Here is a 24,893-nt window from a genome sequence, read left to right on the forward strand (position 1 = left end):
TTCTCTCACCTAATACTGGTTATCTCAATGTTTTCTACCTACTCTGGGTTAACTGTCTCTGCCCAATCTGCTGTGAATGGATGGGCATTTCCAGAGGGTGTAGGGTCATTCTGTATCACTTAGCTCTCTCTACATTTTAGACTAGGATGAATCAATCACTCTGTGGAGATATTTGTCTCTCTCTGTATGGCCTTCACAAAAAGACAGTAGCTGACTGCCTTACCCTGGGTACATAACTTTCAGATGCCTCGGTTACAGCAAATGAGCCCCCTCTTCCTCTTATGCGGTTGCCTTTAGTTGGGGATTAGTAATCCTTTCCTACCTCACAGGTACCCACAGAGATTAAATAGTGCTACCCTGTTCTCACAAAGAAAGCTATTACTGTGAAAATAAAATATATGTATATATATTTAGTGTTTTAATTATCTATATATGCACATATATTTGTGACTACCTCAGATTTTTGAACACGGTGCTGAAAGGGCGAGATCTTGGGGACAGAGATGCTTTTGCATCCCTGAGGAAATACGTAACTGCTTTGTGTCAATATTCTGATGAATACATCGAAGAGGCAAACAAAGCAAGGACTTGAGAATGCCTGGCATGTATATGAAGCTCTGTAAGTCGTGCTCATTCACAGTGGCTGGTTTTCTCTCTTTTTAGATTGTGATGGATTTCAAACACCCCGATGGCCACATGGTGGCAATTATGCTGCCCCGATGCAGTTTATTGGTGATGGCTGGAGAATCCAGATACCTGTGGACACATGGGTATGTGTAAGAGTCCCTGCTTCTATTATCCCCTGATAATAGAAGAATATATATTGTTTATTTGCTTCATTAATGACATTCTGTATTTTAAATTGCTCTGAAAGAAAGAAAGTAAAGTGCTATAATTATCATACAAATTAACTCCTTTGCTCAGATGCTGCTCAGGTTAAATTGAAAAAACTGAGGATTTTAGGAGGCTAATTGCCAGTCCCTGAGCTGCAGTTTCTTGCTGCTGTCACAAGTGAAGTTTCACTTGGAAATTGCTCTCACTTACATCTGCGGTGTGAAAGTCCTCAATGACTCTGAGCTGGCAAAGAATTGATTGTAGTGCAATTAGCTTCACCATTTCCTTTCTCTCTTTTCAGCCTACAGCTTTTCCCATTGGATCACATATGCCAAAGGCTTTAGAAAAGGGCTAGTTTGAGAGAGTGACTTTGCCTGCACAGAGGGCATGAGGGTGACAAAGGGGAATCTTTCTGCCCTCTTCCCAGCTGCTTTAGGGATGCTTTAACTACTGATAAGGCTGCATTGTACTAAGCAGGTCTGGGATGCTGGAAAAGAGATTTATTGAAATATGACTTGAGGCTTTGCTTATTTTGGAGTTTAAATACATGCTTTTTAAATCCCACACGACTGAGAGATGCTTACAATAGAAGCAATGAAATAGGCAAAAAGGCTAAAACCTTGCAGAGCTCTGAAAGTGACAGTAGGGCACTTCAGGAGAATATGGAAACCCTCATACTGGACAGAAATGCCCATGGTAAGTGTTTCTTCCTTTGTTTGACCCAAGCTATCACTGGTTACAGCAGTCAACTGGAGACACGAATTACATTCTGTGCAAATTAAACATCAAATCCTTCTATTGGCAGAAGATTTTCTGCCTTTTAATTTTACTGGTTAATTTGTATTATGAAGGGTGAGTATGAACTCCCCAATGACCTTTACATTGTTTGTTTTTATAAAGCACTTATACCACCTGTATATTCCCTCATTAAATTAAATAGTTGTACAAAGCAGCTGGTATTTCAGACATGCATCATTACCGAAGCCCAGGGCAGGGAAGTCCTTTGTTTTTTTGGTATACAAGACTGAAAACAGAAACCAGAGTTATAAGCTTCTTATTCTGTCCTGTCAAACACTGTCAGTTGTCTTTTGGAAAGGTTATCTACAACTCTGAGAGCATAGTGCTGTTTCCATGTGGCTGACCGGGGAGCCAGGGGGCAGCCCCCATCCCTGGATATCAGGCAGCTCCATGGGGCTGGGCTGGGATGTCAGTCAGTGGTCAAAGCCCTGGTCAATGTGGCACTGACAGTGCACAGGCACAGCTGGGACGTGTGAGGGGCTGTATCTGGGGCAAGGCCCAGGGGCACAGCCTCTGTTTAACAGCAGCTCCCAGGGCCACCAGCTCTGCTCTTCCCTGGCCTGGACAGCCAGACTCCCCGGGTGAGGGACGCAGGGAACTTGCAGCACTTTCCAGTAGGCATTCAAGTTGGGTACTGCACCTGTCTACCAAGAGCCAGAATTAGGTTATTACTTAATTCACTTGTACCTTCCAGTCATGGTTGTCTTTTGAGAACCAATGGCATAAGCTACGTTTAAAATTAAGATCCCAGGTCTTTCTGCTACTGTGTAGGTTGTTCCTGTACCATTGCTTGTCCACCTTTACTACAAATAGTTTTCCTGTATATTTTTAAAAGCAGTAGTGGATCAAGATACTCAACTGGAGTAAGCTTTCAATTGTGCTAGTGGAGCATGCTATTGTAATCAACAAGATTAATCATCCAGCAAGCAAGTGTAGTTAATTCACTTGCATACATTACATCAGGATGTATGTAGGATCATTTCTGATGCCTTTTATCTACTCAGAAGTCAAACTAGAGAGCAAAAAGTTCAGTTTTGGAATAATTCTGGAAAGGTTTCAATGTCTATATTTGGATAGTAAGGGAATTAGAGACTTAATTTTAACTCTAACAGAGTACACAGGAAAAGGACTTTTGTTCTGTTCTCTGAGAGAGAAACGTATGGTTAAGAAATAAGTTATATAATGTCATCAAGGAAAGCAAGAGATACGTGCTCTCCATGAGAGAACTCTGTGCCAAGCAAGAGGATGTGCAGCATTTAATTTTTGACATTGGGAATCCCGTTTTTAGTCCGGTCTTCATCTAGACTTTTTGCTCATAGTATAGGCAAAAGGAAATTAATGTGGGTTGAAACTAGAACCTTGAAAAAGAAGAACTACTTCTGAAAATATTAACCACTATGCTTAGCGGACTGTTGAAGGTACAAAAGAAAATAGAAAGTCTGCAAATTCGGAATTTGAAGTTCTCCTGCCCCTGGAGTCTCAGACATCCTCAGCTGATTATTTTATCATACCTCCATTGTCTGCCAAAAACAGAGCAGTTCTTTATTAGATCCCAGCCTTTCCATGGCTACCTTTGGGATATTTCTGTTCTCGGGGCTATTCCGTGTCTCCTTTTTGCAACATCTAGATGGTGCATCTATGTGCTGCTTCCTGATTTCCAGGCAGAAAGGACCTGCCCCCTTTTTCCTCGTGACTGCATTTGAGGTGGGCGTCCCTGTGGTAGGGGAGATGCAAACAGCAAAGCACAGGAGTGCTGTGCAGGCTGCCTGCTCGGCATTGCATCGGCCTTCTTGGTTAAGTAAAGATGCTGGGCAGCAGCTTCATCTTCCAGTAGAAATTTGAGATGAGACTAAATGTTCTACTGTATTAAAAGATGCAAGACACCTTTTTATACCCCTTTGGCTCAACCTATGAGGGTTAAACTCAGCTAACTGATATGTGAGTCAGTTTTATACTGAGAACTTGTCCTGCTGGGAGTCAAGTACTTTGCAGTCAGCAGCTCTGAAGGGGCTTCTCTGAGAGGCCAGTTCCTTAGAGATGTGATGGTGTGGGGGGGTGTGTGTGTTATTGTTGGTTTCTTGTTTTTCTGGTAGTTCTGTTTTTTGTTGTTGTTGTTCATTTACTTGTTTTCTCCTTGAGGAAATTTTTTCATTAATCTCCTTGATGACAAAGTTCAGGAAGCATTTCAGTGTGACAGTAACAGCTTTGAAGTGCTGAGCTATTTCCCTGAGGAGTTTCCATGTTCTTCCAAGAGTATCTACTTTTCTCATGTGCAAGTGATGGGAAACTACATGTGGTTGTTTCTACATGTGGCTGGTTCTCTTCTCCCATGCTGTGTTACACATTTTAATTCCTTGTTTTCCTCTTCTCAACTTGGAGATCCGTTTATAGAGGTACTAAAAATTCTTAGGTTTGGAACTTTTTTGTAATGTAAGCCTCTCATAAAATTATTTGAAACTTTTGGCACTCCAAGAAAGTTCCAAATCACGTTTGTTTTATGAATTATGCCCGTGCAAAAATCTTTTTGTGCTCCACGAAAATCAGTGGAGAAGTAGCTTAAGAACCTCTACTCCCAGTTTGCTTGATAGATTTTGATCAAGAAAGGTCTATAGCAGAGTTTCTCCCTTTAGGCATTTTAGCAAATCTCGCAAATGCTGCATTCTTTGCATCTTGTGTTGTCAATAAATGGAAAACCAATTCTGCCACAAAGCAAAATTCCTTGGAGAGGCCTGTTTGTAACTAGAAACTTCAATCTGCTAACAGAGCTCAACTAGTTCTATGCTTTTATACCCTTAGCCACCATTTTAATAGTGTATTTTATCTTTAACAAATACATATTTTTCATATAAAAGAAATATATAAAAAATATAAGTCCTAGCAAAATAAACAATCAGGCTTTATGAAATGGAAGGAAGGGCAATGTAATTACTCGCAATTAAATAACGCTTTAATTAATGTCATTAGTTTGTGTCAGCTACTCTCTATTTTTCTCTGAAATTGAATAAGTTGAAAACTCAGACGCAGCAGTACATTAAATAGCACGTTGTAATCACACGTGTCACAGTATTTACGAATTGCTTTTTTGTAAAGATGGATCTTTTTTTCTGATGCAAATGGAATTATTTTATTTTGTGCTACTTCGTTTTAGGATTACACCACGAAAATATGATGTCATTCAAGCATCTGAGCTTGGGCGAAAAGTTGGAACAATCACTGCTGATGTTAGAGATTTAACACTAAATCGAAGGGAAACAAGGACATCATTTACATTCAGGAAAGTGAGGAGAAGCCCTTGCAATTGCAGTAAGTGTCTTGAGGTGATCTCCAAGTCAAAATGGTTCTTTACTATCAATAGCATTTTCTTGAGCAAACCGGTGTATCCCTTCAGATAGTTTTGGCAGTCCTGGTAGCCATTCTTGAATGGCTCAGGGTCAGGTGTGCTATGTGGCTTGAATCGGTTGCATCCATGTGGCTGCTGGAGTTTCTTTGGACAGGAGGCACTTGGCCACTTGTCTTGCTCAAGAGCCAATCAAGTCATCTGGAATCTTGCATTCCTGTGGGATCTTAAGTGCTGGAATAATGTAACAGAATAAAAGAAGCTACTACTTTTCAGGTTCCTGTCAGTTTTGGTTATTTTTTTATTTGAATGGGACTGTAAATTTGTGAAAATAAGTACATTAGAGAAGGAGAAGCAGTCGCATCGGCAGTGATAGAGCCATGTAAGTGCCTTAGGGCAATACAGCTAATAATAGCTAGGTGGATCAGTTATTACATGGAATTGAAGTCCATTTGTGCCCTCAGAACAGAATTTCAGAGGCTGAATTGCAGTGATGTCATGATCTTTGGTAGCAGGGGCACTGTGTCAGTTTTGAAAACATAAACCTCATTAACATAGCAAGGTGAATGATCACTGCAAATGGCCTCTGGTACATGTAGGCAGGTTGCTTCTTTTAAGGTCATCAAACACTTCTGCAGTTTGACTTGCATCTCAGTTTTTAAAAGGTAAAGGAGGAGTGAAGCACTTTTTGCACTTCAGTGTTTCACTTTTAACTCTATTTTGCTGAATAGTTCAACCAAGAAGGAATGACTTAAAACTTTTATTTTTTTGTATATCTGTTGTTATGTCTAGTTTACCCATCTGTCTGTGACAGCCAGAAAGGACACCAAAGACAGTTACAGCCTTCATTTCCCCACAACGAGATGGAGGCTTCCAAGCTGGAGCAAGAATATGTGCACCAGGTGTATGAAGAGATTGCCAGACACTTCAGCAGTACCAGGCATAGCCCGTGGCCCCGAATTGTAGAGTTTCTCAAGTCATTACCAAAAGGATCAATAGTGGCTGATGTTGGTTGTGGTAATGGGAAATATCTGGGCATCAACGAGGATTTGTATATGGTAAGTAGTAGTTACTGTCACTTGTTTTTGTTGGTACTAGTGTTTATTTCATTGTGCAGTTGCAGCATGTTGGATCTTCAGTTGTGGAAAGAGTGCCAAGAACAGAAAGCTGTTTCCTGATCCAAGATCAATTACCAATGGTGTTAGGTTTCCACATCCATTCACTATGTACATTACCCTTTTCTTTTTTCAAAGCGACTTTTGCTTTGCAAGTCAAAATATGGTAATAAAAATAGTAATGGGTGCAGTGGATTGAAAAACTGCAATGGATGCTTTGGCCTTTTTTGTTGTTGAATAAGCTTATTAAAAGGAAAAATGGTTGGGCAGTTTGAATGCTTCCATGTTTTTCCCTTGGCTGGTGGGTGAGGAATGCAATGTACATGTCCCTGAAATCTGCATGGGCAGCACTAATTCCCATATATCCCCTGCTGTTCCTGTGGCCCTGATGGCGTGGCTCATTTGTGCATGATGTCATGTTTGGCTGTCCCACCTCTGACTCTGTGCATAGACCCAGTAAATATGCCAACATACAATTCATGGAGGAGTCTCAACTTCAGCACAGACTGCTGGCCTTTCCCTTTTCTTCATTTTTAGACAGTTCTGGCATCATTCTTGCTGATGTTCTCAGCACCTTCCCTGTCTCACAGTCTGTACTTAGTCCAGTGTTACTTCTTTTCCTTTCTGTCAGAGAGACATGAAGCACATACAAATATGAACCAAGAGACAGTTTTTATTGCAAATATTTCAAAGACTTTTTTTGCAATGGTCAAACTTCTGTTGTTTTTACCCAAAATAAATCTTTGACAGGCATGCATTATGCTGTCTGCTCTCCTCTGTTCCAGAATTGTCCAATTCTTTCATGTGCTTGTACTGTGTGAAACACTTGGAAATCCATCAGGCTTGCAAACTTCTATGTAAGGCAGAACATTCATTATTAATAACAAAAGTCAGACTTGTTTGTATGTTTGAGGAGTTTCTGCCCTCCTATTTATATTCAGCTATAAAACACAAGTTGTTACTTAGAGCCCTGCCTGTATTAGTAATGGATTTATTTCCATTATTGTTCCTAAGCTAGAACAAATTCAACTGATTTTTAAGTAGGCGTGTTTATGCCTGACTGCTGTAGCCTGAAAATCATTATTGATGCTCAGTACATTTCAGTTGTTCGCCATGACTCCTGTAAGAAAAATCAGCAAACCTAACTAGGGAGGAGAAAAATTTATCAGGGTTCCATGAAGGTCACCTGGTCCTACAATGAATTTGGTAAATTGCTGTTGTGTAGGTGTGTGGTAGAAGGCGAAATCTCTGCAAGGTACTGTGTTCAGAAATTGCCAGCACCACTCTGTTTTCTGGGGCCCACAGTTAACCAGCTAAGGGAAAGAAAGATGAGGTATCTACTGGCAGGCAAATGACAACCAGCCCCTCTGCTCTGTTACTTGAGAAGTTACCTCACTTCATATGTGCTGTCAGGAGAAGTCCAAAACACGAAAAATAACAGTGAAAGAGTAGGCACTTTTAAAGGAGCAGTTGAGACGGTTGAAAAACAGAACCTGGGAATTGCTTCACTCAGGCATTCCTTGACCTTTTATTTTCCACTGGTAACAACTAGTTATTCTTGTTTGGAGCTGAGCTCTAGACTTTGCAGGGATGCAAAGAAAGATGATTAAGGGAGTGGAGCATCTCCCTTATGAGGAAAAGCTGAGGGAGCTGGGTCTCTTTAGCTTGGAGGAGACTGAAGGGTGATGTCATTAATGTTTACAAATATATAAAGTCTGAGTGTCATGAGGATGGAGCCAGGCTCTTCTCAGTGATAACCAATGATAGGACAAGGGGTAATGGGTTCAGACTGGAACACAAGAGGTTCCACTTAAATTTGAGAAGAAATGATGATTTTTGTGTGTGTGTGTGTGTGCATCTTCCTCTAAAGCAACTGGTAATGGCTATTATTTGAAGCAAGGTACTACTTTAAATACTTGGCTATTTCTGTAACAGCAGAAGCAACTGACATCAGTTCTTTATTTTGTGAATTCTGATTTGTGGGAAATCAGTCCTCTTTTATTCCCTGCTCGTATATTCCTTACTGGGATTTTTACCTCTATTCCCTTGGTGTACTGTTCTATAGGAAGTACTGTAGAACAAGTGTTAGTCATATGTCAGTATTATTAGTGGTAGCCCAGCTCCTTGGCATGCTGACTTGTGTCGGATGAGTCAGCCTGTTCATTCTTTTTATCTGTGGGAGAGAGGAGCAGTCTTTTCCACTTTTTGTTGCCCTCTTGTGTTCTTATTTGGGCTCAACAGAAAGGTCCGATTATACAGAGCTGTTTCTCCTACTATGTTACTTCTGTTTACATGGGTTGGGCATGGATCCAAGGGTAAGGGGTTAAAGAATATTCTTTGTGTATGGTGTACGTCATTGGGATAATGAGAGTGCTCTCTAGATTCAGGGCATCAGTTTCCTCCCTCATTTACTCCTTTTGACTTGGAGGCATAAAATCCAGGCAGAAACAGAATAAATTGCTGCAGCCTGTGCCTCACAGCAGTTGGTAAGTCTTTATGCAATGTACTGGAGCTCTAAGCCTGGGTCCTGTTCAAAAGAAGCAATAAAGCAATGCTGTGAAATTAGGACTTACATGGGGGTTGGGTAGAGCATTGACCGTACAGCCATGTAGGTTGGAGTGTTTTGACTCAGAAATACTGAAAACCCGAGGCAAGCACTTTCTGAAGGCAAGCCATGTACTATAAAGGTTACTGTACGTTTTCAGATAGGATACTTTAAGTAGCAGCACTAATGGTACATCAAAGCTAAGGTAGCCCTCTTGATGGTTTTAATCTTCAGGCACTGTCTGAAAATGCCTCCACTGTGGCCTGTGCTATTGTATTTGCTTCAGTTTCTTTGGGTGATTACATATAGCCTGATCTACTTCAGTACGGTTGAGTGACAATGAAATGCACAGGAGTCCAGCGACGCTCAATGAAAATGACAGTGCTGTAATGGCTGCATTATTCTGACACAGTGAAAGAGCAGCAATTTCATGACAAACAAATTCAGATTAAGAATGTTTGAGCAAGAGATGGAATCCAAGTCTGATGTAGTTAGGACAAAGAGTGGAGAAAGATTGAATTTAATAAAGTTTCAGATTGCTTTTTCTTTTTGTGTCTCACCCAGCTTTTTATTGTTTGAATGAATGCAAAAGGGAGAAATGGTTTTAGTTTGGTTTTTTGTTGGTTCTTTTTTTTTTTTCTCTACAATCTCCTCCCAACCCAACCTCCTTTGGGGGAATTATTTTAACAGTTTATATTTAAGTACTTCCGAGCTTAATATTCGTATCTGCAAGCATCATTGCGATGTATCTCATCAATTTTTATGAGCTTTAGCTCTGTCTCCCAGTTCCCAGGGTTCAGCTAGGTGTGATGATGTGTAAATCCTCACAGGATTGTTCGTCCTCCTCACAGGGCTCAGATGTGAGTGAAAGACGAACAAAGCCTTTCAGTTTTGTGGTTTATAGTTTTAATTGCACTGATAAACTGGTGGGAAATCATAGAATTATAGAATAGTCGGAAGGGACGTTTGAAGGTCATCCAGTCCAACCCCCCTGCAATGAGCAGGAACATCTTCAATTAGATCAGGTTGCTCAGAGCCCCATCCAGCCTGGCCTTGAATGTTTCCAGTAACAAGCAACAGAATATGCATTGAGTAATGATTTTTTTTTTTTAATATATAAAGAAATTACTGTCCTTGCCAGAATACTGATGTGAGGAAGAAAAATTATGGCTATGTAGGAGCCCAAATGCTTTTTGATTTAATACAGACATTCCTGCTTTTGTAGTGCCTGTCTTTTGAAGGTAATCAGTAGTGTTGCTTGTATTTCACATGACCTTGTAAGACACCTTTTTGCTGTGAGATGAGCATCTCTCAAACAGGGATCTGCTGCAACTGTGTAAAAGCTTAATTTTTGCTAGGGTGGGGGAAAGAGCGAGTGAAGATTTGCTGTGGTATGGTTGTATAATGGTGGATGGGTTTTAGTTACGCTGGGTCCATGTTGATTGAGAACAGATTCCTATCAGTAGGTAAAAGCAGGAAAGACAAAACTAACTTGCAAAAGTGTATTTGGAGCCAGTTCACTGTATTTCAGTGATTGGAGGGTGAGGCAGAGGAACTTTTCCTGACTTTTTCTCTCAATGAGTAGGAATTGTTAAAATGCCAGGAGATCTGGGATGAAGGAAGCCCAGAAGGAACTGGGCAACAGCAGCACAAAACCGAATGAATGCTGAACTGCTCCACTTGGTTCTGACGCTTCATCATTGAGAAATGAACTCCATGTTTTAGACATAGGGCTTTGTTTCCACAGACACTCTGCCTGCACACAATGGAAAAACAAAATGCCATGGGGCATGCTAAAGGCCTGACTCACACCAGTCGGAGCAAGATTTGCCTGTGCTGCTGTGGCTGTGCTGGTGTCTCTTTTTCTATGTATGTGTGTGTTTGCTGGAATGTAATTTAGTTCCTTGAGGCTCTCATGCTATCAGTTATAGCTGAAGTGTTTCTCCGGGGAGCCACATAATTCCATTTGGTGGCTGGATTTCAGAATTAGATGTCGTTTTCTTAATCAGTTTCTAATGTAGTGAATCAATCAGGTTTCCAGATACTTAAATGAACTAATTCTACCAGGTAGAGTTAGTTATAATGAGATAAGTTAGAAAGAAAATATATAATGGTGGGCAACATCAACCTGTCTTTACCGATGTTTATTTTAAAGGTGTAAGAGGATTTGTGTCTTGCAGATTTGCAGCACCATTACAAAGCAAGCTATTTATGTAGTGTCGTTTGCCCCTTAATGATCTATTCTGATCCATGGCCAGTTTTATAAAACTTAGTTTAGCTACTCCTGACTGAAATGGTGGAGGTAAGGGTGTCTGGGAATGCAGTGGAGCGGGATGGGGTATCTGCTTGTGTTTACCCCATTCCCAGGAAGCCGGTACAGAGCTGTTGCAAACTCAGACAAATCACAGGTGTCGCACTTGTTTCTCTCCTCCCTTATCCTCTTTCATCTTAGTCTTTTTTGATACTTCCATTAGTCTGAGGGTTTGTGTTACCAAGTGTGCCCTAAAGAGAGGGTGTCGTATGCCAGAATGACGACATGCTTTGGCATCTCTCGTAAGTTTTGTGTTTGAGGTTCCAATTGTGGGGTTATGGGCCTCTGTACTTGTACAGGTTTCCTGGCTTAAAGCAGGGGTTGGATGCCATTAGTGTTTCTCCAGATACAATAAAAATCAGTGTCTGATATTCCTGTTAAAAGTGTAAGTGGATTCTGAGCCCCAGTGCAGAGGTATCAGTGGCAACTCTGGAGCTGCTGTGAGCCTTCATCCACATCACAAACAGCAGGGAAGAGAGGGGTGGAGGTACCTGCCAGAAAGGCAGGGATGTGGGAATGGCTGCCTGGAGTAAAATCCAGGAGACCTGAGAAGCCAGCCTTCTTTGGGGACATGCTGAAAGGTGCAGAGCAACTTGCTGAGAGGTTGATTCAGCTGAGTAGTCAGCTGTGCTATTTGAGATATATATGAGAAATTGCGGGGTTTGAGAATGGAATTTGATTTGGAAAACTGGGAGAACGGGTATAAGGAATGATTGAGAAGACTCACAGATGATAAGAAATAGTGAACCTTAAAAATATGTACAGCTTGGCTCACCAAAAGATGTACCAGATTCTATTGCTTTTGGACACTAATAGTAATTCATCTACCTTTCTCCACTCTTCCAGAAGAGATGTCAGCAAGGACAGTATCCTGTGTTGAGCATCAAAATTAGAGATATGAACTGGCAAAATTAAAGCATTCCATTTATATTTTGATATTTTAAAAAATGTCTTGATTACATTTTGAATTAGAGAAAAATGGAGCTGTTCTAAATAAAAACATTCATTTGAATTGTTTTCTGTAAATGAAGCTTCATCACATAAAAGCTTCTATGTGCTTCAGAATGTAGAAATCAGTAACACAACTGGAAAAAGTTGAGTTTGAGGTCTCTGTTCCTTGCTGTAAATGTTTTTTACACTCATAAAAATCATAGGCTTATTTTCAAGCTGTAAGCAGGAATTGCACCACTGCAGTTAACTGCTTTTTGCTACCTTATTGTTTTCTAAGAGACTGAAACCAATGAATTTTGTTTTTTAATGAGTGCATGTTTCATGTGAACTAGAAAATGCAAGAATGTGATGATTGCAATTCTTTTAAAGTATCATGCAGAGAAAATTCTGGTAAATATGCTAAATTTGCTTAGCTCCAGCACCAGGCATATCTGCGGTGACTCCCTGTGTTCAGCATTCAGGAATATGTATGTAGCACCTATCATAATGTTTACATTTAAGACAAGGAAGGTTTTAGCCTAATGTATCTATATTGGAGCAGCTGTGTATTCCAAGTGATCCATTTCAAGTCTCCATTTTCATTGTGAAACAAAATCTTTTTGCTTTGAATGTAGATTCACTTTAATAAGTATGACAAAGAAGTAAGCCTGCCTTCGTAATTATTTGATATAATTTAGATGCAAATGAGGACTTCACGTTCCGGCAGTCGTGCCTTTGTTCTCCTTCTCAGTTCACTGGATTTCATCAACACAGAGAGTCCCCCTCAAGGTCACTTTGGGAGGATTGAGTGCCATTATCTAGCCCATTTTTACTGTAGATGCGCAGGGCCAAAGCAATTCTATATGGGAAAGCTTGTTGTCAGTGGAAGTTGCAAATATTCTTCCCCCTCTTTCTGCCAGGAGTGAATTTGGTCCTTTGAGGTTTATTAAATACTGCATGCTAATGTCTTAATTGCAGAAGCAGTTGAAAGCACGGGTAATGAGGTGTGGAATCTCTAACATGCAGGTTGTCAGCTAAATCCATTCCATGATGACAGTAATTTAAAGACCCTTCAGTTGGCTTCCAGTGTGAAGTGATGGGGATTTGTGTTTACTTCCAAGCAAACAAGAGTGTCCTTTTTTTATTCATAAATAACACTATTCACTCAGTGCTTCAGTAAACGTGGAGGCCAAGGAGTAAATGGGAAGAAAGCAATGCTAGGATTGATCTTTTCATGTCTGTTTAGAGCTAATTGGCAGGACAATATGCACATCTTTATAGTACTGGTTTTATGGAGGATTATCTTGGGTTGTCAGGTTGGCATTTTCACAGCTGTTTCATTTACTTTGATCCAAGAGTCAGAGACCTGACTGGCCAGTGACTCACCGGGAAGTTTTCAGGACATACGACTGGAACAGAATCCTGATTTTCTTCAAAACTGTGATGGTAGAGTGAAAGTTAAAATGATTTGAACTGATAAAATGAATATGTTTGATAGTTATGATAAATTATGATAGAAAATAAATATATTTTCATTAATCTTGCAAAAGAAATTTTTAATTTTAGGAGTACTGTTGTCTCTGCTGGACTGATTAATCCAGAGCAGGTTGTTTGCTATTTTCTTGCATCAAGGATGGTTTAGTATTCTTTCAGCGTCAAAAACAATAAACACTGTCAGCAGCGATTATTTAGGATTCTGAATCTGTTCTCTGCCATCTACTTGTTGCTGATTGTTGAAAACCAAAATAAATTTAATAATCTCATACAAACTGAGTTTGATATATGACTTAGTAGCAGGGCTTTGGTTTGAGTGTTCAGTGTGCACAGCAGACATGAAAATGGGGGTGGTGTACGCCGCGTTCTGTTTGTTCTTTCAGAAGGCTCTAGATTTGGATTTATATTTTTATGAAAGCGCATTAAAAAACCTCTTCTAGATTATTTTTTTAAACCATCTTTGATATGGACACATTTTATGAGGTGTCCTGAAATGATTCCCAGGGGTCACTTCATTGGACTGTACAGAACCATGTAAAACTATGTTAACTGTGGAAAATTATGTTGTGCTTAAATTTGTGTGGATTGTGATACTGATGGTGAAGAGGAGTGTACCCCAGGACATCCTTTCACTGAAATGACAAAACATGGGTGCTTAGTGAAGCTGTGCGACATACTTCAGCAATGCCACCAAAGTCACCAGACTGTCATTTACAGTTGCAGATTCAGCTTTTGTGGGTTCAGTATTTGGTGTTGTCAGGTTACAAATGGCAATTGGAAGGAAAAGAAAATACTGAGGTTAGGTCACCTCTTGTTCTGCTGGTTTCAAGATACCTGAGAAGCCGGTTTTGATGAAAAGTTAGGTTGAAACCTCTTCTGTCTTAAGCTGGTTCAAAATCAAGGTGCTATAATGAGCTGTCTATTATCCAGTCTGTCATCTTTGTTTTGAGATACCATCAGGATTATTTTTTTTGCCTGTACTTGGGAACCATATATTCCTCTTACGTAAGGCTATTTTCTCACACTTGCTCTCATTTTTATTTTAAAATAGAATGTTACCTCAGTAGGACACTGATGACTCTATTACTGTAAGCATCAAGTGAAAATCATTTTTCCACTCTTGTAATTATCCTCTTATGAAAAGCTTAATGAAACACTTTCTGTTATAGGTTGGCTGTGATCGCAGCAAAAACCTGGTGGATATTTGTGGAGAGAAAAACTTGGAGGCATTTGTCTGTGATGCTCTGTCGGTGCCAATCCGCAGTGGTTCTTGCGACGCCTGCATCTCTATTGCTGTAATCCACCATTTCTCAACAGTGGTAAGTCCCCCCTCTCTATACTGTTGTATTGCTCTGCAGAGCTACTAATATTACAAAAAACCTGCTAGTTTGGGCTCCTGGAAGCACAAGTGAAGAACAAAATGGGGGGAAATGGAAGGTTTGCACTTGGTGTAAGCAGTTGTCAGAGCAAAGTTAAGCTGTTGTGCTGTTGCTGCTGCTGCTTAAACTTTCTGTTCACATTCTCCTGCTTGCCAGATGCCTTTGCTCCTCCTGGCAGTTTGAGCTAGGTGTTTGTGTTTCATTTTTGTCTGTGTACAATTAACAACACTAGAGAAGGGGGCTCTGCTTTGAGGCTCAAGGGATGTGTTACTTCCCGCCTCAGGTCCTGAGCAGATCTCATGTTTTTTTCTCTGTGCCTTCCTTGTCCATCTGCACAGAACAGCAGAAACACCACTGCTCGTTAGCCTGCTGTATCTCTGGGCTCTGTAAGCTCAGGAACTGTGCAATTGCAACAAGTTTCTAGACCATGCAGCTGTAATCCGAGGTAGGGCCTAAGGGAATGTTTCCAAATACAATATAGAAATTAGGAAGAAGTCTGTTTTGGAGAAAGCTGACATATCTTTGTTTGGGTGGTCAGAGCACCTGTGTTTAAACTGTAAATCTGACTCCTTCAGCTGCAAACTTATGGCGTGTATCATTGGATCTGGTAGATCGGAATCTGAGATTTTGGATGTTGAACAACCTTCTTGAAGAGGTGTGTGTCTTTTCCAGCTGGGCTGATGTGTCCAAGAAATCCTGCTCAGCACAGCGCTGTTTTCAAATGGAAAGATAATTGTGTTCAGGAAAGTGTCTTGCCTTGCACATAGTGATGGGCTACATTGTGAATGAAAATGAATAATAGAAAAAAATCCTCTGATTTCTGCTGTATCTTGGCGGGGCTAGTAAGGAGCAATTGTTGCCATTCCATTCTCGTGTCTTTCTGTTTTCATACTGGCTTCACACTTCTGTTTTACCTTTATAGGAGAGGAGACTGGCTAGTATCCGTGAACTAGCTCGGATTCTGAGACCTGGTGGAACAGCACTCATTTATGTCTGGGCAATGGAACAAGAATACAAAAACCAGAAGTCTAAATACCTTAAGGAAAAGAATGGCAGTAGAGACAAGGAGGAGGAAATCAGTGCTGCTGCGGTCCAGAGACCACTTAGTGATCAAATGCCTGGTAGCGGCAGCCAAGGCTTGGCACGTTCTGACCGACTTCTTAATGACGGGAAGGACGAAGTCAGCAAAGCAGAGCCAGTCACAGACTCCAGACTGCCTGTTCACACGAACCGAACCTCCTTTCACTCTCAGGATTTGCTGGTTCCGTGGCACCTCAAAGGTGGCACTAAAAAGAAAGGGGAAAGTGTCAATACAGCATCGTTTGCAGCTGGCTCTAAGGAGTCACAGGAACTCAGCCCTGTCTTCCACCGGTATTACCATGTGTTCTGTGAAGGGGAACTGGAGGCAGCATGCAGATCCCTGGACTTTATGAGGGTTCAAAAGAGTTACTATGATCAAGGAAACTGGTGTGTGGTTCTAGAAAAGCTGTAGCCTTCAGTATTTCCTCCACCACCTGTGGTGGTTTGTGTGTTTTTTTTACAGTCTGAAAGGTATTTTTAATGCAGGTTGCAGCTATTACCTCTTTTAAAATAGCAGAATAAAGATTGTTATTGAGTTAAAAACAGTAACTAGCACTGTGTCCATATGTTAACAAAATATTGGCCAAACTCAGATACTCCCTCTGCAGAGTGTTTATTTTACTTTTGTGAATTACGGTGAAGATGATTAAGTAGGAAGATACTGGCCATGGAAATCCACAAGGCCTTTGTTGAGCTTTTAAAGACAAAGGGCCTGGTTGATGCCATAGGCAGAGATGGAAATATAATCCATTCCCCCACTGCATTGCAGAACCAGGCTACCTGTCTAATCTTACAACATTTACGGCATAGCAAACTGTTCATTTCCCAACTCCAGACAACCATGTGTCACAGAGGCACCCCGAGCTTAGTTTAAGGGACAACAGGGTCCAAGACAACCTTTATTAAGCTGGTGAGAAACAGGGTTTTAGCACTCCAAAAGTGACTTAAATACAGGTTTGGATATCAGTTGAGGAAAATTATTAAGGGGCAGCAACTAATACAACAGGCGGTCCACAGAGTGCATGCACATGGCTTCACCCAAAACAATGCCGGAGTCACCCCTGATTCCAGGAAGAGTACACACTTGCCTGAACACGGTGTGGGGTTATTTTAAAGAGATACACGTACTTGTGTTGAGTACGGAAAGTGTACACTCGCAATTCTGCGAGGGTTAATACACATGCAAATATGCACGGAATATTACACGTGCTTATGTGGAAGCACGGGAGGAAACTACACTCGCGATTGTGCAAGGAAATAATTTATACACGGAAAGTACATGTGCTTGTATTAAGCTCGGAAAGTACGCGCGCAAATGTGCACAGAAAGTTACACGTGCTTATGTGGAAGCACGGGAGGAAAATACACCCGCGATTATGCGAGGATTAATTTTACACATGCTCATATTGAGCACGGAAAGTATAAATACACTCGCAGTTGTGCAAGGAGAAGTTTTACTCACACCCGTGGTGGCGAGGCAAGCGCAGTCTCCATCCCGGGGGGGCTCTCGGCGGCAGCATCCTGCTCGTGCTCCGAGAGACCCGCGACAATGGGCGGAGTCTTGATGAGAATCCTGTTTTTTGTAGGCTGATCAGATCTGACTGTAGGCATTCCAGAAGCTTCTCTGCACCCCCACACTGGCTGTGGGTGCCCCTGAAGCCTCCAAACATCCCCCACACTGGCCGCAGGCGCCCAGCGGCTCACTGGCGCCTGGGCACTCCCTTCTCCTAATGGCCCTGGCCAGGGTGCTCTGGGGCCAAACAAAAGAAGCTGTTAGCCGCAAGTAGCAGAGAGAAGATGTGTCTACTCCTTCCATACTGAAGGAGGGAGGGGGAGAGAGGGGGGTTTGCATCCTGTCACACCACGTCCCACTGCCTTTTCTTGGAGCGGGGCCTCTCTACATGGTCAGGGTGAGGGGCTCATCATGGCTCTTGCAGTCCATATGGAGGTTCCCATATGCTAGAGTGTAGCCTGTGGGCATGTGTTTGAGGAGTTGGTAGGGCTGGTACCTGTTCACTCGCTCTGCTTTTTGCTTCTCCCTTTCCCCTTGTTTGTCTCCTAGCAATTGTAATTTTTCCTATTTCCCGCTTTCCTCCTGCTTTGGCTTAGAGGGGACCTTACTTGTCCTTGCTTCTGCTCCCAGCTGACATGCCGTGGGCAGAGGGCAGCCTTGGGAAGACATGCAGGAGTGTGCTGTGCTAATAGTTACCGTGAGTAAATGGCAACACTGAGTAATATATATTCAAGCTAAGAAAAATTAAGGAAATGTGGCAAATCAGTTCTGAGACCTGGGCTGCTATTTTACTTGATGTTACTTACTGCTGAGAAACCTGCCTACCAGTTATTAAGTCTGCATCATGTTTTGCATGGGTGCCCCAGCGTGCTCTCCTACCCCAGGACACTTCAGGATGACCATGAGCCAGCACTGTGCCCTTGTGGCCAGGAAGGCCAATGGCATCCTGGGGTGTATTAGAAGGGGGGTGGTTAGTAGGTTGAGAGAGGTTCTCCTTCCCCTCTACTCTGCCCCGGTGAGACCACATCTGGAATATTGTGTCCAGTTCTGGGCCCCTCAGTTCAAGAAGGACAGGGAACTGCTGGAGAGGGTCCAGCGTAGGGCAACAAAGATGATGAAGGGAGTGGAGCATCTCCCTTATGAGGAAAGGCTGAGGGAGCTGGGGCTCTTTAGCCTGAAGAAGAGGAGACTGAGGGGTGACCTTTACAAATATGTAAAGGGTGAGTGTCACGAGGATGGAGCCAGGCTCTTCTTGGTGACAATCAATGATAGGACAAGGGGTAGTGGGTTCAAATTGGAACACAAGAGATTCCACTTAAATTTGAGAAGAAACTTCTTCTCAGTGAGGGTGACAGACACTGAAACAGGCTGCCCAGGGAGGTTGTGGAGTCTCCTACTCTGGAGACATTCAAAACCTGCCTGGACACCTTCCTGTGTGACCTCATCTGGGTGTTCCTGCAGGGAGAACAATTCTCCGGCAGGGGGATTGGACTGGATGGTCTCTTGAGGTCCCTTTCAATCCCTGAGATTCTGTGATTCTGTGTGAAAGTTGCATTTCCTACTGGCAACCGGTTTTGACAAGGGCTCTGTGTGGCAGAGTTTTATCGAGGCTCCTGAGCTGGTGTCAGTTCTGGGAGGCCGTGTTCGGGTGCCGCAGTGCACCCTTTCCCCGGTGAGCTGTGGGACTGGAGGCAGTGCTGCACGGCGTCACAGCGTCCCTGGTGACAGAGGTCAGGGACAGCCTCTGCTGGTGTCTGCACTGATTGGCCTGCCTGTTATTTCTGATTGCTGTGGATGGCATTCATGTAGAAGAAAGGAGGAGGACTGCATCTCTTACGCTCTTTATCTGCTCGGCTGCTTGTTTGTCGGTGCCTGGATGCCTGCTGAGCGCACAGCAGCTGCTGTTCCGTTTGCCTGTCGGTGTGTTTTCCGTGAGGATATACCATATACTGGAAAGAAATGCAAGCACTGCTTGAAACAGGCCAAACTGCTGCTGTATCTTGACCTTGTGTGACAATTCAGGAATTGTGTCTGCAGTAGTGCTCAACATACCCTTGTTCTGACTGAGGAGAGCACAGGGATGCTGCTTCTGAATTAACCGCTGGTCTGAGCTGAGCGTGCTGTTCTAACCTGGGGCTCAAATGTATTGAGTGGACATAAACCCTGAACAGTTGAATATGTACTTCATGTAACCAAGTGGTCTGTTTTTCTGAGGTCCTTTGGCTGCCCCAGAACTCTGCTGCTTCCCTCCACTTCCCTGAGAGAGGCAGCATTAGGCAGTGTCTGATGTGGCATTAAGCATTTTTGGACTGCCAAGGCTGATTAACATAATTTCCTGACTGCTGCGTAAATGAAGATGTCAGATTCCCTCTTCCACTAAGTCTGAGGTGAGGTGCTTGGGATGTCCAAGAGAAGAGTCAGACTTTGCTGTCAGCCTTCGAGTACCATCAGCATTCCTGCTGCAAGGTGTTCCCTTCAGCCAACTGCTTTTAATGAAGTCACAGCAGCATTTCCCATCTGTTTCACCCTAATCCAGAGCAGAAAGTGTTGCTTTCCCTGTCCCAGGCAATCTGGTGGTGATGGGTCTCAGCTGGTCCTGGTTCTGGAAGGGGGTTCTTGCATGAAGAACACCGGTTTGGGCAGCGCTGATGTGTGGGTTGAACATGCAGTACATAACTCATCACTGACGGAGGTTTTCCTGGTGTTCCCAAGGGCTGTGAGCTGGAGGCTCGTCCCAGGAACAAGTCAGTTCTTCAAAGATGTTAGAAGAGTTGAAAGAACTCTGACATCCTCTGAGACCTGAAAACATGAAATATCTATTTGATTAAAGTCAGGCAGGCTCCTCAGATGCTCAGAAAGGAATCAAGGGGTGAAGGAGAAAATGACAAGGGAGGATGGCAGGTAGATGCTAACAGAACACATTGCAGAGGTTTATCCAGGAGCTCATCACAATACAGAATTACGTGCCACCACAGCGGCTCTGCAGTGCTCGCTTGTCCTGTTTTACCTCCTGAAGTGTAACAAGCTGAAACTCCTTAAGGTCAATAGCTGGATTTAAGTGTTACAGGTTTCACAGTGCGATGGTTTTCATAATAATTGTTCCTTTTTTTTTTGGCCTTATTTAAATATAAACCAAATGTGTTTAAATGGTTATTCCCTTGCCGTTGAGAAGATAGAGGGCAGGCAGAGCAGTGTGTGGGTACGACCTGTGCTGTGAATGCCGACTCCTGCGGCAGCCCTGCCCGTGTCCCTGTCACCCTCACTGCGCTCCTTCCAGGAGCAGGGAGGTGGCAATTCCTGCTCCAGCCCAAACCCAACTGTTAGTTTAGCTCTGGGCATCTGCAGACAAACGTCTGGTGGTGTGACCAGAGGTGGCTGTTTGGGGGTCACTGTCCTACTTCTTCCCAGCCTCCTGCTCCAGGGCTGAGCAGGCCACCCCAGCTGCCCCTGCGTCAGACAGACCTGCCTGCTGCCGTGCTGCCCTGTGCTGCCCTGACTAAACAAGTGCTACGGAGCATTTGTGGGCTTAAAGCTGAGTGGGTTGTCCCCAGGGCAGGCGAAAAATTAAACCTGCAAAGCACCAAGAGATTCTCTTAACTTCATAGGGGTCCTTCGGATTGTGGGACTGGTGCAGCAGAGCCAGTGACAAAACTGTCCCAGACTTCCGAGAGGCTGGATTTCCCCAGAAGAGCTCAACTTGTGCTTGGTAGGGCAAGGCTTAGGACAGCAGATGGCAAGGGACAACATGCTCATTGTGTTGCTTTGCTGACTGAGAGCCCTGAAAAGCTGCTTGGGGACCACAGCTGCTCTTCAGAGCGCTTGAAGGACTGGGTTTGGCAGAGGGAGCAGAAGATGAGCTCTTGTGCTGCTCCTCAAGGCTGTATGAACTTAGCAGAGAGGAGAATGCAGTGGGAAAGGCAAATTGCCATCTTTGGAACTTCAACAATTTTAATATGATGGAAGAATTCTTGATAGATTTATATGCCAGTCCTTGATCAAAGCATCAAAATCTACTTGATAACATCTTTCTGGTGAAGCTTCCATTCTAAGAGAATATTTAGGTCTTTGCCGAGCAGTCTCAAGTTTGCTATTTGTCTGGGGTTTTTTCCTCCCTTTCTGTTTAGTGTTTGTTTGCTGTTTGTTTGTTTTTCTGAACCATTTCCCTATTTTTAGTGGAGTTTGTCAATATCTTTATTTTTGTGTGCACAACAATTTCCAACATGATATTTCTGAAACCTGTGATGAAAAATTCATTGGATGTGTTTAGTGAAGTTCTGCATGTGGAAAAAACCTGCCATTTCCACATGAAAGAAACAATACAAAAAACTTTAAACTTTCATTGTAAGTAAATTCTGTGTTTCTCAAAATGAAAATAAAAAGCCATTACAGAAAACTCCCAAGTACTCTGCCCCATGACAACCCATGCTTCAGCCATTGGACTGCCTGGTTACTCTGTTTTTTCTCATGTGAATCTGGAAGGGGCATCAATGTGCAGCCCACAAATTTCCCATGTTACTGGGGTCCATATTTCTGCAAATTCCAAAAATGAGGTTTGGTTAGCTTTTCTGGCGTGTTTTTTGTATAGTTGATGGTATATGCTATCTTGTCCTCCTATTTCTCTCCTTTGTAGTGATGCCTAGAAAATACTGGAGCATTACACTGTCAGCAGCCATTCCTGTCCCACAGCCAGCTGATTTCTTGCTCCCCTCATCCGTATCTCTATTTCTTTCTGCCTTATTTTGCATGTTCTCTGGCACATGTGCTCTTTGTGTTTGTGTAGTGTGAGCACAGCTGGTGTCTTCTCTGCAGCTGTATTTCACATAGGGTTTGGTTCCATGGCATGTTCCTCACCAGCAAAGGCAGACTGAGGTGTGTTTTCTCTTAAGCTGCAGATCCCATCACTCACCTATGCTGGAAACTCTGAGATGCCTGCATGGAGAAAAAATATGAAATATATATGATTTGCAGGAAGAAAGAGGCCTCTGCATTTACCTCATCTAACATGTATTTGCAGACTAAGGTAAACACGAACTTTCAGTGGGTTTCGGTGTGCATATGTTCTTCTTAAGTGGTTTGAAAAAAACATCCCTGGCAACCCTTACCAGATGTGTTTACAAGAGGCTATGTCAAAAGTTACTGTCACATCTGGACGCTGTCAACTGAGCTAGATTTAGCACTTCGAATTGCAGCTGCTTGCTTCAGGGGTGCCTGGGTTTTGGTGCTGTTCATGGAGGATTGAAAAAAAGAAGTGAAATGGCTCAGCTACGTGCTCAGGTTTCAACTTGGGTGTATGATTGTAGATCATCTTTCAAAATTCTTCAGACTGCTGCTGCTCACTTTCTTGTACTAATCCCCACTGAGGGGATGTTTTATTTTTAAAGACATCTTTGAATAGAGACTGGAAGAATAAGGAATAGGCAAAGTCTGATGTAGTTTCAGTTTCTGAAATGCAGTAGAAGCCTGTGTTGTTGCAACTTGAGGGTGAAAGAGGAAAAATAAGATCATTTTATGCCATATTACTCTTTTGCCCTTTTCACCCCTTTCTTTGTTCTTAAAGGGCTATTTTAATCAAACAATCACAAGGCTGCTACCAAGCCATGTTCTCCAAATGTCACTGTCTCATGGGCTGGAAAAATGAATAAGTCATTTGTTGCAGGCAATACTGTACTTTTGCTCTTCCCTCCGTGCAGCGTGGAAAGCAGTGTCTGTGGGGTTTTGTGCCTGCAAACTGCTCTGCAGGACCCATGGCCAGGCTGTTCTGCCTGCAGAGCCACAGCCCAGGGGGTGGGTGCTGAATGGTGCTGGTTAGCAGGAGCTCTGGTAAGGCAGGCGTGCAGCCTGCCCCCCCGGGTGCTCCCACGGCCCTGCCCTACGAAACATTACAGCACAGCCGAGGATTTTCTTGTGCTGCTGAAACTCTGGGCTCTTTGTACAATTAGGTTTTGGGGTCTCTCACTACAAGAACAATACAGCTTTGTTGGGAGTCATGAGACCTCTGTCACGTAACACAGAAAAGGCTGCATCTTTCCACCAGTGACATGTCCTGATGCTGTCTAGAACATGGACTAAGAGTGTGTCCCACACTAGCACCTCTCCTGTGTGCCTGGACAGTGGGGTGTAGAGAAATAATGGTTCTTCTGGTCAAAAAAGAGGGAATTTCTGCTTAGCAACTTGACTGTGACAGGTGATGTAGCAGTATCCTTCATAGCTGACACTCCCCTTGGATCCCTGGTATGTTGGAAGGCCTGCCCAGTTCAGGCTGTTTCCTACATAACACTGTAAGCTTAGAAAGGTTGAGTGTTGGTTGATCAGCTGTCTCTGGGGGACCCTAGAGAAAGCAAAGAAAGGTGGGGAAGGATGGCACAAGTTGATTGGGCACTGACCCTACAGAAAATAATAACTTGGAATGGGAACCAGTAGAGAAATGGTTTCACATGCTGTTAGGAGTGACATTCCTGTGCTGGGAGAATGTGAAAGGGCAAAATAGGTCCGGGTAGAAGGAATGATGACAAGAAGAGGCTTAAGGGTAGCCAAGTATGTTTAAAGAAGGTCACTGCAGAGGCTCCCTCAAAAATTGATGACTAATGAAGCCACTGGGTGGAAAGATCTAAAATGTTGTCCCAAGAATAATGGGCACTTTGTGCTTGAAAAGCTGCAGGTCAGTGATTGGAAAGGAAGAAGCTGTTGGTCAGAGCATGAAGAGCGATTCTGAACATACATTACCAGTCTCTTCTTGCCCTACATGATATAACAAACAGGAGAGGTAGGGTTGAAATAGTGGAATAGTTACTGAGGGGGCACATTATTGAAACTAATTATTGAAGGTATGCTTATTGAGAATAAAGTTATATCCACATCTTCAGCACATAAGGCAGCTGCTCAGCAAGCAAAGAATCTGCTCTGCATGGTTCTCCCCTGGCCTGGCCTGTGTTCTTGGGTGTTACTGCATGGGGGGAGCCCAGTTTGCTGGCAACAAGGAGTACGGGGTGGGGGGCAGAGATAGCACAGCCAGGCTCTGTGTACAAGGCAGGCACAGGAACCAGATGGTGCTGTGCGCATAGCTGCTGTCCGTAAAGACATAAATATTGCATTCCATCCGAATGCTAGTTGCTGAGCTAGCAGATGTGTCAAACTTTGTCCTGTTGATGAATTTTGCTCATTATAACCTTATGATAATACCAAAACACACCTCCATACCAAAAGATACCCACCTACATCATGCCCCTATTCTCCCTTGAGCATGATTTGTGAATTTTCATAAGTAAAATCGAAGCAAGAGAATTTTACACCGATTGATAACAAAGGTATGTATGACTAGAGTCACTCAAGCTCCCCCTAAACACAGAAAATAGTACAAAATACCATAACGATAGGGGAAAGGTAGGGAGAATATCATCACTGAGAAGTCAAGGAAACAGCATTGCAGACTTCTGGGATCAGTAGATGGGCTGAGACTATCTTCTGTCCCAAAAGGATGCTTTGGGGTAAAATTTGCAATCTTGATTGCACCAAGTGTTTCCCTGGAACACTTAGACTTCAAACTTGTATTTGTAATCA

The 24,893-nt window shown here is 42.9% G+C and overlaps 1 protein-coding gene across 4 annotated transcripts in view; it reads left to right on the forward strand.

The window, feature by feature from the left end:
* ALKBH8 (alkB homolog 8, tRNA methyltransferase) overlaps positions 1-16,277 on the forward strand; it is a 45,478-nt gene extending 29,201 nt beyond the window's left edge. For all 4 annotated transcript variants that reach the window (XM_080354637.1, XM_080354639.1, XM_080354640.1 and 1 more), the window contains 5 exons: positions 664-770; positions 4,781-4,935; positions 5,762-6,027; positions 14,534-14,683; positions 15,666-16,277. In XM_080354637.1, coding sequence (XP_080210763.1) covers positions 664-770; positions 4,781-4,935; positions 5,762-6,027; positions 14,534-14,683; positions 15,666-16,235 — 1,248 coding nt within the window. In that variant the 3' untranslated portion in view covers positions 16,236-16,277. The remainder of the gene's footprint in view (positions 1-663; positions 771-4,780; positions 4,936-5,761; positions 6,028-14,533; positions 14,684-15,665) is intronic.
* Positions 16,278-24,893: the final 8,616 nt, after the last annotated feature.

Source organism: Nesoenas mayeri (assembly GCF_963082525.1).
Source record: "Nesoenas mayeri genome assembly, chromosome: 1".
Taxonomy (NCBI): Eukaryota; Metazoa; Chordata; class Aves; order Columbiformes; family Columbidae; genus Nesoenas; species Nesoenas mayeri.